Source organism: Bidens hawaiensis, unplaced genomic scaffold (assembly GCF_021521415.1).
Source record: "Bidens hawaiensis isolate Kalapana, Puna unplaced genomic scaffold, B.hawaiensis_p1.1 tig00011662_1, whole genome shotgun sequence".
NCBI classification, from domain to species: Eukaryota; Viridiplantae; Streptophyta; class Magnoliopsida; order Asterales; family Asteraceae; genus Bidens; species Bidens hawaiensis.
In genome coordinates, this window is record NW_027491919.1 from 510,351 (window position 1) to 525,453 (window position 15,103).

At 35.6% G+C, this 15,103-nt stretch overlaps 1 protein-coding gene and 1 pseudogene across 2 annotated transcripts; one reads left to right on the top strand and one right to left on the bottom strand.

Moving 5' to 3' along the window:
- Nucleotides 1-593: 593 nt before the first annotated feature.
- On the top strand, nucleotides 594-9,623 carry LOC143538675 (uncharacterized). Its single transcript, XM_077032177.1, has 17 exons — nucleotides 594-767; nucleotides 1,158-1,514; nucleotides 1,977-2,117; nucleotides 2,559-2,691; nucleotides 3,610-3,723; nucleotides 3,820-3,893; nucleotides 3,961-4,035; nucleotides 4,125-4,217; nucleotides 4,886-4,946; nucleotides 5,035-5,367; nucleotides 5,552-5,678; nucleotides 5,767-5,866; nucleotides 6,813-6,882; nucleotides 7,021-7,173; nucleotides 7,245-7,340; nucleotides 8,147-8,466; nucleotides 9,262-9,623. The coding sequence occupies exons 1-17, from the start codon at nucleotides 666-668 to the stop codon at nucleotides 9,448-9,450; spliced, it is 2,538 nt and encodes an 845-aa protein (XP_076888292.1). The 5' UTR covers nucleotides 594-665; the 3' UTR covers nucleotides 9,451-9,623.
- A 2,328-nt stretch (nucleotides 9,624-11,951) lies between these two features.
- On the bottom strand, nucleotides 11,952-14,791 carry LOC143538668 (putative 1-acyl-sn-glycerol-3-phosphate acyltransferase 5; annotated as a pseudogene). Its single transcript, XR_013136284.1, has 3 exons — nucleotides 14,227-14,791; nucleotides 13,588-13,718; nucleotides 11,952-12,490 (listed from the first exon to the last, which is right to left on the bottom strand). The product of XR_013136284.1 is annotated as a putative 1-acyl-sn-glycerol-3-phosphate acyltransferase 5 (transcript).
- Nucleotides 14,792-15,103: the final 312 nt, after the last annotated feature.

A 15,103-nucleotide genomic window follows, 5' to 3' on the forward strand; every position in this document is an offset into this window, starting at 1 on the left:
CCTAAGTATAACAAGTAGGAGAAGGATACGTTTAACAACTTCTAATTATCCAATTAATGCATCAATTTTCAAAATTTACGTTTTCAAAATACTGTAAGCAAATTTAATCCAGATCTACATAAAAGATATCATGAGTCAGCCCGCGTAATGCACTTTAAAAGTTAAAATAAACCGTGAGGGATTACTACAATCCGTTTGTTATAAATAAATCAATAAACTTTAATTAATATATTATATTAACTAATCATTAAAACTTACATTAAAATATTAAAATCCGCTCCACCCATACCCACCCCACACCCACTCGCCTTTCGTCCTTTTTTTTATTAAATTATTATCAAATCAAACACCCAAAAATCCAACACTCATCTGCCCTCAAGAACACCACAGCATAAACTCTTTATTATTATTACTATCAACACACACACACTCTTCAATTCAGTCCAAAATACACTCAATTCCGCAATTAATCGAAAACCAGATACAAGATTCACTCACTTGAAATATGCATGTCTCGAATTTGAGTTTTGTTGGTGTTTGAATCACAATTGCAGCTCGAATTCGAAAACCCAGTTGGGAATTAGAACAATAATGCGAGAAAATTGGGGGTTTTGTTGATATTGGATTTTCCCGATCTGCGATTGGATGTCGCCGGAGAAGATTTGATGTATTTAATGGAGGGAAAGACTCGGTGTAGGATTAATAATAATAATAATAATATTGTTTTTTCAACAAGGAAATGTTGGACTGAGCTGTTAGTTCTACAGGTAATCTTTCAATTTTGGTGATTTCTTTCTATTTAAAGATTATTTCTTTTGTTTTTGTTTTTGTTTTTAAAAATGAATAATTTAGGGTTTGTTTTTATTTTCCAATTTGGTAAGAAAAAATTGAAGCTTTCAGAATCTTTGTTGCCAAATTATGATTGTTTATTTTTTTTCTGTGAAAAGTTGAAGCTTTCAAGGTTTATAATTACAGTTGAGATTAGGGTTTTTATTAAACTTTAATTACTGTTTAATTTTGCCAATTTTAACAAGCAAAATCTAGCCCCTTTATGGGAATTAGGGGTTGGATCTTCAGCAGCTAGAAATGAGAGTCAAATTTGTCAGAAATAGAATAGTTACACTTCATATACTCAAGTTGTTTAACAGTTGTTTCAGATATTGTTAAGTTTAGTATTTTTCAACGTCATTCAAGCAAAATACCATCATACGGAATTGCAACCGAGAGAGCCTGTTAAAGGGAATGAAGATATAACCTCACATTCTTGTATTCACGATGAAATAATTGAACAAAGGCAAAAACGGCCTGGAAGCAAGGTTTATTCAGTGACTCCACAAGTTTATCAAGCTGCTGATTCCGAGCCTCTTCACCGAACGGGAAGGGCATTATTGGAAGTTCCAAAAGTTTCGGTTTTTCCTAAGAATGCTAAACAACCTATCAGAATTTATCTAAATTATGATGCGGTGGGTCACTCACCTGCTAGAGATTGTAGAAACATTGGTGATATTGTGAAAGTAAGTTTAGTTAAAGAACCCTTTTCTTGAAATTGTGATTAGACCTGTAAACGAACCGGACAAACGCGATGGGAGCGTGTTCGTTTGTTTAGCTTTAACCCAACAAACGACCGAACATGAACAGTTAAATGAACATGGTTTTGTTAATCGTGTTCCTTCGTTAAGAAAATGAATGTGTTTGTAATTGTTTATGTTTGCTCGTTAAACGTATAAACGAACGGCCCACCAACAAACATAACTGAGCGTAAACCAATTAAAAGTAAATGTGAACAACAATGTATTGGGCCAAAAATTTATTGATGCTTTTGTTTAACTAAATGAGCACCAAATTTTGTTCATGTTTGTTCGTTTATTGAAAACAAACTTCCTGCCAAACGGTTTACTGAATGTTCGGTTCGTTTACTGTGATCATAATGCAAAACTAAACACTTTTCTTGATTATTATTGTTTTTCTTTTTGCAGTTAGGTGAACCACCTTTAGCTTCTAATTTGGGTACACCTTCTTGTAACCCTCACAATGATCCTCCAATGCTTGGTGATTGTTGGTATAATTGCACTTCGGATGATATAGCCAGGGAGGATAAACGACATCGTCTTCGACGGGTATTTCTCAAATCTAGATTTTTTTCTATTGTTTTTTGGTTATTTTGTGTAATGTTTATAAAAGCTTTGTTTTTTTATGGGTTTTCGGTAATTGTGTGTTATCTTTATAAAATATTTGATCATTTGTTTGGGTTTTCGGTAATTGTATGTTATGTTTATAAAAGATTTGATTTTTTTGGGTTTTTGGTTATTGTGTGTTATGTTTATAAAAGATTTGATTGTTTTTTGGGTTTTCGGTTATTGTGTGTTCTGTTTATAAAAGATTTGATTGTTTTTTGGTTTTTCGGTTATTGTGTGTTATGTTTATAAAAGGTTTATTTTTTCAGTTTGGTTATTGTGTGTTATGTTTATAAAATATTTGATTGTTCTCTGGGTTTTCGGTTATTGTGTGTTATGTTTATAAAAGTTTTGATTTTTTTTGTGTATATGATGTGAGATCAGGCTTTAGGGCAGACAGCAGACTGGTTTAAAAGAGCATTGGCGGTTGAGCGTGTAAGAGGAAACTTGCGCTTAAGTGGTTATTCTGCTTGTGGCCAAGATGGTGGTGTTCAACTTCCACGTGAATATGTTGAAGGTACCATTTATTTTTCAGTTTGTTAAATTTAAAGGTGGCAAGATGAGTGGGCCGGGTTGGTGGGTTCGGTGAGTTTGGGCGGGTTTTAACCCATCTGAGATTTAAGTTTTGAAATCTTAATAGTGGTTGAAATTAGGGCTGTTCAAAAAGCTGGCTTGAAATCAGCTCGGTTTGTAGATAAGATCGGTTTGTAGATAAGCTCAGTTTGCAAACGATCTGAGCCGAGCCAAGCCTGAGCCAAGGTAAGATTGGCTCGTTTAGCTGACTCGTTTAAACTAATGCGCAAGTTTTTAATTTTAAATATATATATATATATATATATATATATATATATATATATATATATTGATTATCAGCTAAAAGTATTAACCCAAATTTGGTATATACAAGTCATAAGTTTTGCATTTTATTAAAAGTATTATTCTTTTTAATATCAATGAGCTGGCTTGACGAGCCACGAACTGGCTCGAGCTCCACATTTTAGCTTGTTAAGATAAATGAGCCAAGCTGAGTTGAGCCTGGGCCTAAGTAAGCTCGACTTGTTACCTTGTTAGCTTGCTCGTTAGGCTCGTTTAGCTGACTCGTTGGCTCGTTCAAGTAAAGCCTAAATTATATTATATAAAAATTATAACCCGGAAATATAAGCAAAATAAGTTTTGCAATATATCTGTTATGCATCATGGTGTATGTTAAAAGTATTATTTTTTTTCTTTTTATATACATACTCCAATTTTTATTAAAAATTATATAATTAATTTTTATAATAATAAACAAGCTGGCTTGAGCTTTTTACGAGTCGAGCCTGAGCCCAACCTGGCTCGGCTTGGATCGGCTCATTTACAACCCTAGTTAAGATTGCCACCTCTACTGAATATAATTTTAATACCTTGAAATAAATTTAATTTTTGATTTTTGTAGAGGGGGTTGCTGATGCTGATTTGGTTCTTCTGGTGACTACAAGGCCCACCACTGGCAATACATTAGCATGGGCAGTAGCATGTGAACGTGATCAATGGGGTCGTGCAATTGCTGGTACTTTTTGTAATTTTTATTAAAATTGATCATTATAAAAAAATATTATACAGATGGTATAATCAGGAAAACCTAATACTATTTATGTATTTATAGGACATGTAAATGTTGCCCCTCGTCACTTAACAGCTGAAGCAGAAATCTTACTTTCGGCTACCCTCATACACGAAGTAAGTTATTTTTTAACATGCGTGTAAATTTTTTTTAAAAAGTTTTTGACAAGTTTAAGGTGGTTAGGTGATGCATGTTCTTGGGTTTGACCCACATGCGTTTGCTCATTTTAGAGATGAGAGAAAAAGGCGGCGGAGTCAGGTAAATGAATACCATTGGTTTAATTAATTATAGAAGTTTGACTGGTTGTTCATTTGGTTGCTTGTTTTTTTTTTGTATAAATTTTGTAGGTTACTGAACAAATAATGGATGAAAAGCTCGGGAGGATGGTGACACGGGTTGTTTTGCCACGCGTTGTTATGCATTCGCGCCATCATTATGGGGTACATTACATTAAAACTCTTTTTTTTAGACTTTTTGTATAATTTTATATTCTTTTGGAGAGTTCAAGTTATTGAGTTATCCATCAATTATGGCCTTTTAATATATTTATGGATCGGTCAATTTGCGTCAAAACAGTACACTTACAATGAAATAGGTCAAATTGGTTTGAAAAACCTGTAAATTGTATTTCAAATGCATATAGCTTTATAATAATGTATATTATTATTGAAATAATATACTTTATGTAATCATATTCGGTGTAGTGATAAATTTATCGGACCGATAGTGTTTTAGGTCTACCCAACCCAAAATTATCCATTTCAACCCGTTTTGAACTTGGTCCAGTTTCCACCTGTGCTACAAACTAAAGTCAAATTAGTGAATTTTATTGAGTTCTAACTCGTTTGATCTGCGAATCATTGACCTGTGACCCGACCCATTTTGACCAGTGTCTAAACCTCCCCATTCTTCAACTCCATTATTAGAAACTAAAGTCAATTTAGTGAATTTCGATAATTTTTGACCCGGTTGACCCTGACCTTCGAACCTGGTTCATTTTCCACCTCCATTAGAAACTAAAGGCAAGTAACTCAAGTTAATGACTTTTGTTGAGTTTTGACCTGTTTGACCTGCGATCATTGACCCCTGTCCCGACCCATCTTGGCAGACGTTCTCCGAGAATTTCACAGGCCTGGAACTAGAAGATGGCGGGGGCCGTGGAACATCAGGTTGGTAAATCCATCTTATTTCAATCATATTAAAGTTGAGTATCATTTCTTTAATTATCATTTATTAACAAAACTTAAACCTTTTCAGGATCTCACTGGGAAAAAAGGCTTTTAATGAATGAAATAATGACGGGTTCAGTTGACACGCGATCGGTGGTTTCAAAAATGACATTAGCTTTATTTGAAGATAGCGGTTGGTACGAGGCTAATTATAGCATGGCGGACCGTCTCGATTGGGGTCATAATCAAGGGACTGAGTTTGTAACGGGCCCGTGTAACCTTTGGAAAGGGGCATATCATTGCAACACAACGCAGTTAACAGGTTGTACATATAATCGAGAAGCCGAGGGTTACTGCCCAATTGTAAATTATAGTGGCGTTCTTCCTATGTGGGCCCGTTATTTTCCTCAACCTAATAAAGGTAAGTTTAAAAAATTAATATTTATTTTTTCTTTCTAGGCTTCGCTCATTTACTCCACTAAACCTAACAAGGATAAATCTAAAAAAAATATATATATTTTTTCTCCGTGCCCCCCCAGTTAATTTTGGCTTCTTGATATAATAAATATATTTTTTCTAAAAATAATTGATTTTGGTGATTGCAGGTGGACAATCGTCGTTGGCTGATTTTTGCACATATTTTGTAGCTTATTCTGACGGTTCTTGTATTGACACTAATAGTGCACGCGAGCCCGATAGAATGTTGGGTGAAGTACGTGGAAGTGACTCAAGGTGAGATTTTATTATAAATCATTTAAAATTGTAATCCTAACTATTTATTATGTTTTATATCTATGTTTATTTGTTTTTTTTATTGAAGGTGTATGGCCTCTTCGTTAGTAAGAAATGGGTTTGTTAGGGGTTCTATGACCCAAGGAAATGGTTGTTATCAACGAAGATGTGTAAACAATACATTGGAGGTTTGTTATTAACCATATTTTATTTTAATGATAACGGGTTAAACAAGGACAGTATCAACATAGCTAAAATGCACAGTGTCAGATGGGCAAGTGCGTTTAGGCAAGCCCGAATTCCCTTGATGTTTGTTCAAATGCTTAGGATTATTATTGTAATGGTACGGGTCGTGTTCGCAGGTTGGCGGGTTGAACCATGCACGAACCCGAAAATTGTGTCACGCACATGCAGGGGCGGACCTATTCTAAGGGTAAGGGGGGCGGCCGCCCACCTTAAATTTTCTTTTTAGTGTTATTTGTATGTGAAAATCCCGATCGCCCCCTTAAAATTAGTGTTAAGTTCCGATGCCGCCCCCAAGAAAATAATTCCTGGGTCCGCCTCTGCGCACATGAACCTGAGCACACATGTATTTGCGGGTCAACATGAACACGAGTCGCGTAAACCAAAAAAGAGTTTTATTAATATTTGCCTTTTAATGTATTGAAGTTCTAAATTTACATACTTTTTTTTTGTATTTCTATTAAGAATAATCAATTGTGTTTGAAATATGTCAATTTATCTTTTAACTTGAAAATTTTGGCTTAAAAAAATCCAAAAAGTTTAAGTTGTTACACAAACACATTCTAGAAAAAAATAAATAGCTGGGTTGAACGGTTCAACCCATGAACCCGCTGGCTTCGACACGAACACCACCCTTTTGGCTAAACCTGTATGTGGGTTTGACCTGAAACTGACCTGAACCCGTTTAGACTGAACCAAAACCCATGGATTTCGAGTTAGGTTCGTGTTATGTCAGAACGTTACACTTTTAGATAACGGTAAGGGGTCAAACAAATAAAGTACTCTAAAGCAGCTAAAATAAACGGGTCAGACGTGTTGGATTCATGATGAATCTAACCCGTAGCGATATGTTACCCAAACTGATTTCCGTTATTGATAACATTTTTGCAGGTTGCTGTTGATGGTATCTGGAAGGTATGCCCTGAAGCGGGCGGGCCAATCCAGTTTCCGGGCTTTAATGGTAATATTCAAAGAAAAAGTTACTCTTTTTTTGACCAAAACTGTATTATCTTAGTACACAAGTATATTTTGTTGCCACTCACAATTATAATCTTGTTATAATTCACAATTATAGTATTTATTTATTTTCATGTTACAGGTGAATTGATCTGCCCGGCATATCATGAACTCTGTATTGTAAGCCCTATTTTGAAAACCGGGCAGTGCCCGAACTCATGCAGCTCCAATGGCGACTGTGTTGATGGAAAATGTCACTGTTTTATCGGGTTTGATGGCCATGATTGTAGCAAAAGTAAATCTCTCTCTTTTTATTCGCATACTAAATAATTTTACGGGCACGTTTTTACATAATATTATTTCCAGGGTCCTGCCCAAGCAATTGTAGCGGAAACGGGAAATGCCTAAAAAACGGTAATTGTAAATGCACAAATGGGTACACCGGGATCGATTGCTCAACCGGTGAGTATAGTGAATTTATTTAAATGAAATCAAAAAAGTCGACCCGTAACTGAAAAAAAGATAAACTGATATAACTGAACCAAAACAATAACCGACGTTTTGGTTTCATGTTTTTTTTGTAAAAACTCAATTTTCGGTTCAGTTTTGCATGCAATTAAAACCTAAAGCCTGAACCGAATTTATGGATTTTTGTTTTATATTTTGAATGTTAAGTAATCTATAAAGAATTTAACAAATAGTGCAAGTGTGCGACCTACATGTTTTAGCCAAAATGCAAATATACATCATTTAATCATAATTGACAAAAAGATTATGGGTCAAAGTTTGAAGCTCAAATTCATTATTTTTGGGCCAATTCTTTTCGGCCCAAAAAGTTCAAGCTCAAATGGTAAAACGGAAACCAACCGGTTTTCAAACCCTAAAAAACTGAATTTTGGGTTTTTTGATTGGTTGGAGCTCAAAACCGACTCATGCATGCCCCTAAAGGGCATAATGGTCATTTTAAGAATTAACTTTATACCAGTGTCTAACTGTCTATGCACACACCGTCACACCCTAAGGGGCATAATGGTCATTTTAACAATTAACATTATACCAGTGTGGCCGTGTCTATGCACAATCCTAAAGGGCATAAAGGACATAATGGTCATTTGAGCAGTTAACTTATTATACCAATTTCTATGTACAACCCTAAAGGGCATAATGGTCATTTTAGCAATTATTTCATTATACCAATTTCTGTGTACAATCCTAAAGGGCATAATGGTCATTTTAACATTTAACTTATTATATCAATTTATATGCAGCTGTATGTGATGAACAATGCAGTCTTCATGGTGGAGTATGTGATAATGGAGTGTGTGAGTTTCGGTGCTCTGATTATGCAGGGTACACTTGTCGCAACACTACGGATCTTCTTGACAGCCTGTCAATTTGTAAAGATGTTTTAGTAAACGATGGTGACGGTCAACATTGTGCACCCGGTGAATCGAGTATTTTGCAACAACTTGAGGAAGTTGTTGTCATGCCAAATTATAACCGGTTGTATCCGACAGGTGCTCGAAAGATTCTTAATATTTTTAGAGGCCGAAATTGTGATAAAGCTGCGAAACGACTAGCTTGTTGGGTAAGTTTCGTTTTTAATCATGGGCAATTTGGTCATTTTGCTAAATAATCTACTTTTTAAGTTAAAGTTTGAGGGCCTACGTTATTAAGTCCCTAATAACATAGGTCCTTAAATATTGATTTTTAACGTACACTGCTTGAAAATATAAGGGTGTAAATTTCTGAAATGGCACGAACCTAACACGAAATTCACGGATTTTGGTTTAGTCACAATTTTGGGTTAGTTTCGAGTTGAACCCACGAACACATTTGCTAAACATGTTCCGTTTGGGTCGGCCTGGTAGGTTTGCGCATAACCAGTTTGTTTTATAACTTAAAAAAAGTGTTTTATGTATTAACTTAAACTTGTATTTTTATGCCAAGCTTTAAAAAATAAAGATAAATGAGCATCATATTTATAGTTTAGTGATATTTTTTTAACTTTGTAATTTTAAGTATTAATATGCAAAACTAAAATCGAATAAACTTGGGTAAACAGGTCGTATTTGTGTCAAATCTGCGAATATGGGTGTGAACAAGCCGAGCTGGCTCATGAGCTACTCGAGATCAGATGTTAAAAGCTCAATCTTTAAAATAAGCTTGCTAAATAAATGAGCTGAGCTCGAGCTTAAGCTTTCAAAAAAAGGCCCAAAACGAGGCGAGCCTAGTCGAGATGTTGGCTCGGGTCATTTACACCCCTATATTTGAAATAGAAACATGACTCTGAATAATCTTTTCTTGGCTTTTTGCAATCTTTCCATTTATAGTATGCTTAGTAATATGGTGCTGATGTTTTATTATCTTGAAACCAAACCAGATATCGATACAGAAATGTGAAAAAGACGGTGACAACCGGTTACGGGTGTGCCACTCAGCATGCCAAGCGTACAATCTGGCGTGTGGGGCCTCGTTAGACTGTTCGGATCAAACTTTATTTAGTGAAGAAGGCGAAGGGGAGGGGGAGGGGGTGTGCACAGGGTGGGGTGAAATGGAGTCTTGGTTTTGATGTAATTGTAACAGTTACATTTGTAAATCATCATAGGTAGTCTTTTTTTTACCCGGGGTTTAGTGTATAACTTAGGGTTTAGGTCATTGCACAAAGTGCTAATGGCTTTGGAGTTAGGGTTTGCAATTTCTTAACCCCAAGGGTTTTACTTGGTGAAATGTAAGATCAATCAATGTATGGATTATTATAAGGAAAATATATTATTAAAAAGGGGAAGATTTGCTTATTTGCTAGCCCAGACTCGAATCTTGTTGAAAGCTCGATAATAGTCGGGCTTAGGGCGGACGGGGTGATGCGTGGTGGCCTCCCCGTCACGCGTGATGAGAAAACCCACACCGCCGCCGCTCCCATGGTCACGCGAAAATGGGTATTTTGCGTGATGGCCATCACGCTTGGTGGGGGTGATTTCCAAATTTCCAAGAAGGAATGTAGCCGTTGGGGGGGGGGGGGGGGGGTTTAAATAATAATAAAAAAACAATATAAAACCAAAACAAAAACATAACCAAATCCAAATCAAAACCAAATCCAACTCAAAAACACTCTCAAACTTCCCCTTCATTCACAACAAAAAATATGGAATTTCCGAAACACTCGATGCCCTTAAACACCGATAGCTCTTCGTCTTCGGACGATGACATTCTCGAATGGTTCCCGTTGCTATACAAAGAACTTGAAGGCCTGAGCCGTCCAAAGAAAAAGGTGGTGGAGCGTGATCGTATACATGCCCACGACGTGCTAATGAACGACTATTTTGTGGAGGAGCCGAAGTACAACGACGAGACGTTTAGGGAACGCTTTCGTTTGCCGAAATATTTATTCTTAAAGATTGTAGCCGACGTCGAAGCAAACGAAGAATGGTTTCAAGAATCTTACGACGCGAGAGGCAAACGAAGTTTTACGCCGCTTCAAAAATGCACATCCGCTATTCGTCAACTAGCGACAGGTAACCTACCCGACCAATTCGATGAATACTTACAAATGTCTGAGAGAACTTCACGTGAATGTCTACAATTCTTTTGTAACGCGATTATAAAATTGTATGCCAAAGAGTTTCTACGAAAACCAACAAGACACGACATTACACGTCTTTTACGCCGCACACGAGGCTAGATGGCATTTTCCAGGGATGCTCGGTAGCATCGATTGTACACATATCGAATGGAGGAATTGTCCACGGGAGTTGCGAGGGGCGTATGTTAGGGGTGATATCAAACGACCGACCATCTCACTAGAAGCGGTTGCGTCAAATGATTTATGGATTTGGCATTCTTATTTTGGTTTTCCCGGCTCAAACAACGACATCACTGTTCTATACACATCACCGTTGTTTCAGAGCGTAACAGATGGCACCGCACCTTTCTGTCCGTACTTTGTCAACGAGAGATATTACAGACGTGGCTACTATCTTGTCGACGGTATCTACTCGCAATGGTCTGTTTTTGTGAAAGCTTTTTCGTTTCCTGTCGAGACCAATGAAAAGGCGTTCAAGAAGTTGCAAGAATCGGCAAGAAAAGATGTCGAGAGAGCTTTCGGTGTTTTAAAGGGTAGATGGTGCATACTCAGTCGACCGGTTCGTGCAATGAAAAAACCCACGATCTATAGCTACGTGTATGCATGCATCATATTACACAATATGTTAATAAAAGAAGATGGAAATGCAATTTCTCCAGATTGGGTACCGGATCCTCTGTATTATGTTCCCGTTCCCGATGATGTCCAATTAGACTTGCGGGATGAAGATATTCATCATCGGTTGAGATGGGATCTTGTTGCGCATATAGGTTCTTTAGGTTTGGAATTTCCGGATTCAGACGGGGAGTAGACGTTCGTTGTAACTTTTATTTTTTATTTCTAAATTTTAAGTTGAATTATGTTCTATTAAACTATTGTTTTTATTTTTAAGTTCTATTAAATATTGTTTTAATTTTTAAAGTTACAAAAAAAAAATAAAAAATTCCATCACACACCATCACACCACACCACCACCCCTAGTTAAAAACCATCACATGTGATGGAATTTGGGTTGGTGATGTGACACAATATAATTGGGTGGGGTGTGTGATGAGTGATCACACCACATCCACCACCCCTCCCCCTTATCAGTTGAACTTGACTTGTTATATGTTTAAACTTGTTTTCTTACTTTTAGTTTTGATAAAGTTTGGTATCTGTGTGCTTTTTCTAAAACTATTTTTAGAATTAATTATACGGATAATAAGTGTGGTATGTTCATATTATGGATTTGACCCGTATTTATTGAAAGTTACAAACTTGGTCCAACGTTATGCATGTTGGTTACACCAATGGCCTCCGATCCAGTATGTATGTATGTACCAGTATGTATGTATGTATGATTTTACTGTTTTTATTTTATTTTGTCACCTAGTTTACATTTTACACACTTATAGTTCAACCCACCACAATGTTACCTTAAGGGGGCATAGCAAAAGTTTTTGCCATAATGCTAATCGATTGTACTTTAGTCGTATTTAAACATAAAACACGACAAACGTTATATGAACATCACCGAAACAACTAAAGACAAGTAAATAAAGATTCAACAAGTAAGAAATTATTTCAAGAACTGGTTTAGTGTTTAGTGTTTCCTGGACTTCTTCCAAGTTGACAACATTTTCACATATTCATGAACCGGTAACGGATAGAAGTTAAAACTCGTAGCTAAAGCAAGATATGCACTGGCTACGCCAATGTATATCCTGAACCAAATAGACGAAAACAGATTAAGATATGTTAACAAACAGGTGATGGCTAACATGAGCATGCAATTGGCCAAGCATTTGATTGTCGAGAGCTCTCCTTCGGTCCCTTCATTTTCAAAATGCCCGTTTGCAATGAAATCCGAAAGCAACCGATCCTTGTGTTGAAACGTGTTTAGTAGCCAATCTTCAATTTCAAAATGCCCGTTTTCTAGAAGGATCCGACGAACATGAACGAACATGAACTTCGGAAGGTTCTACACCAAAAACATTGTCCAAGAAAGTGGGACACCGGTTCTTATACGCTATTGTCACATCATACACTGAAAATGGTATTTTAGACAATTCTTATAAGCATATACCTTGACCATGATACTCGTAGCATGTTTTTTTATATTAGTCAAACGGGTTGGTGGGTTGTCATCAAGTTGTAAATGTGTTGACTGATTTCTAAATACTAATTTCTAAACCGGATGACATCTTTAACTCAGTGCTAGGATGGGTGTAAACAAGCCAAGCTGCTTCTTAGCTAGTTAAAATTGGCTCACTGAAAGCTCGAATCGCTAAGCTTGAGCCCATGCCTAAAAATAAGCTTGCTTAACAAATGAGCTTGAGCCTGAGCCCGATTTTCACTTATCTAGCTTAATGTCACGAAGTGATTTCGACTAAGATCAGCCTTGAACACCAACGTGCAGCAAAGATCTATGACTTGAAAGGGACTTAAGATTATAAGTAAGAAAGACTTGATTGCTTGAGAGAACACTTTAACAAAAAAAGCTTTGATTACACTTTTGAAAGGTGTCTAAGATCCTCACGAGACTTAAAAATGTAAAGTCTGTGACATTAAGCTGCCTCGCGAGGCTAAACGAGCCTTCTTATATATTTAGTTTAATATGTTAATTACGTATTTTTATGATTGATATTATTATATACAATGTTATGATAATAAAATTAGCGTGCTAATTGTAAGAATTAAGTAGAGTAATTATATATAAAGGTAGAGTAATTATGTAATTACATTACTTTTATATATAATTACTCTACTTGATTCTCACATTTAGCACATTAATGTCATTTATATTTGATCCAGACTCATATAAACTATATTATATATAATTATAATTATAATTAAAAATATGTGTAAAAGAAAACTATAAATGTATATAAATTAATTAATAGATACTAAACGAGCCAAGCTCGAACCAAGATCGAGTTTGAAAAACTAATGACGAGCCGAGCTTAAGTTTTAGAAATAAAGCTCGAAAGATACAGAGCTCTAGCTTGAGCTCTTGAAAGTTAAACAGACCGAGTTATCATGTGCAACCCAAACACAAAACGGGTTAATCATGTCAATCCAAACACGGAATGTTTTATCAACCCAATTGTTCAACCCAAAACCTAATTATGGAAAGTGTATAACCTGCATCTAAAGAGCCCCTTAATATTTCCAAACAAGCATAAAAACCCCTTGTTTTTGGAAGCAACACATTCTTCAAAACAGGCAGGCCATTTTCAGCAGCAAATTTTTGGCTTTTTACACACTTTTCTTCCCTGTTTATATCAACAAACCACTTTAACAATCATCAAAATTAGGCCTTTAAATGAACCGAATGTTTAGTCTCGTTCATTTTATAAACGAACAAACATGAACACATGTCTCGTTCCTTCATTTATGTCCCTTGACGTTTGTACATTTATAATCATTCCTTTATGTTCATTTATGTTTGTTAGAATATTCATTTAAAACTTTTTGGCCAATTACATCTTTGCTTAGTTTTGATAATATTTTGTGCCCAATACATTCTTCTTCATGTTACTTTTAACTATTTTTAGCTCATTTATGTTTGTTCATCTATGTTCATTCGTTTACATGTTAACACATGAACATAAAAAACGCTAACATGTTCTTTTTCTTAACTAACGAACACGAACAAGAAAACTTCATTCGCTTATCTTCGTATTCGATCATCTGTTGGGTTAAAGTTAAACGAATGCTTGGCTCATTTACAAGCCTAATAAAAGCACACGATAAAGTGAAAAACAAATGATAACGTCTTACGAAAAATCAGTCCCTTCGGGGAAAATAGCTAGCCATAATGGGTCAAACGGGTTCGTAAAAGTTAACAACATCTTCCGCATCATAACCTCGTCTATTTCCCACTTTCGTTCGACCGGAATAAACTCCAAAACATGAAACCCCCAACCGAAAATAAGCAGTTTCAACAAACTTTTCTTAAGAACATATTTGATGCATCCTATGCAGCCTTTTCGCAGCGCAAGGTCCCAAATATACATCCAATCAACTTCGGTTTTGTGATTCGCGATAAGTAAAACACGTTCGCGGTTTGGAACAGTGTCACCCGAAAAAACAACTTTTGTTTTGTTGATTTTTTCAAATAAAAAGGGCCATAAAGCTAACCAAAAACCAAACAAGAAAGTTGCTGTTTTTCTACTATAGTGTATGCTAAAAAGCCTAAGGAATACTGCTGCAAATGGTCCTAAATAGACCAATAATATGAAGGAGGTTAGAAGATAAACTATTAAACATGCTACACCCCTTATTGCCCTTGGAATGGTCAAAGGGTACTTTGACCCATCTTTGACTTCTGGTTTCATATTCACCTTTTTCTGTAATTAAAATATATATATATATATATATATATATATATATATATATATATATATATATATATATATATATATATATATATAAATGATTAGGGAATGCATAAGAAATTTTTATTTTGTAGATCCTTAGGTGCACAATGTATATGCTTTGCTTGAAATTAGCAAAAAATCAGTAAAAGTTTGTTTTAAATATAAGAAGTTCATGGCAATTGGTCACTATATATATATATATATATATATCAATTTGCTTCAAAGTAGTTATTTTTGAAAAAATGATTCACGTATATTGATGTGACATGCAGCTTATA

Coding starts and splice junctions, on each gene's coding strand:
- LOC143538675 (XM_077032177.1), top strand. CDS start 666: ATGTATTTAATGGAGGGAAAGACTCGGTGTAGGATTAATAATAATAAT. Junction 1,515..1,976: donor ACATTGGTGATATTGTGAAA/GTAAGTTTAGTT, acceptor TTCTTTTTGCAG/TTAGGTGAACCACCTTTAGC. Junction 5,867..6,812: donor GTGTAAACAATACATTGGAG/GTTTGTTATTAA, acceptor ACATTTTTGCAG/GTTGCTGTTGATGGTATCTG.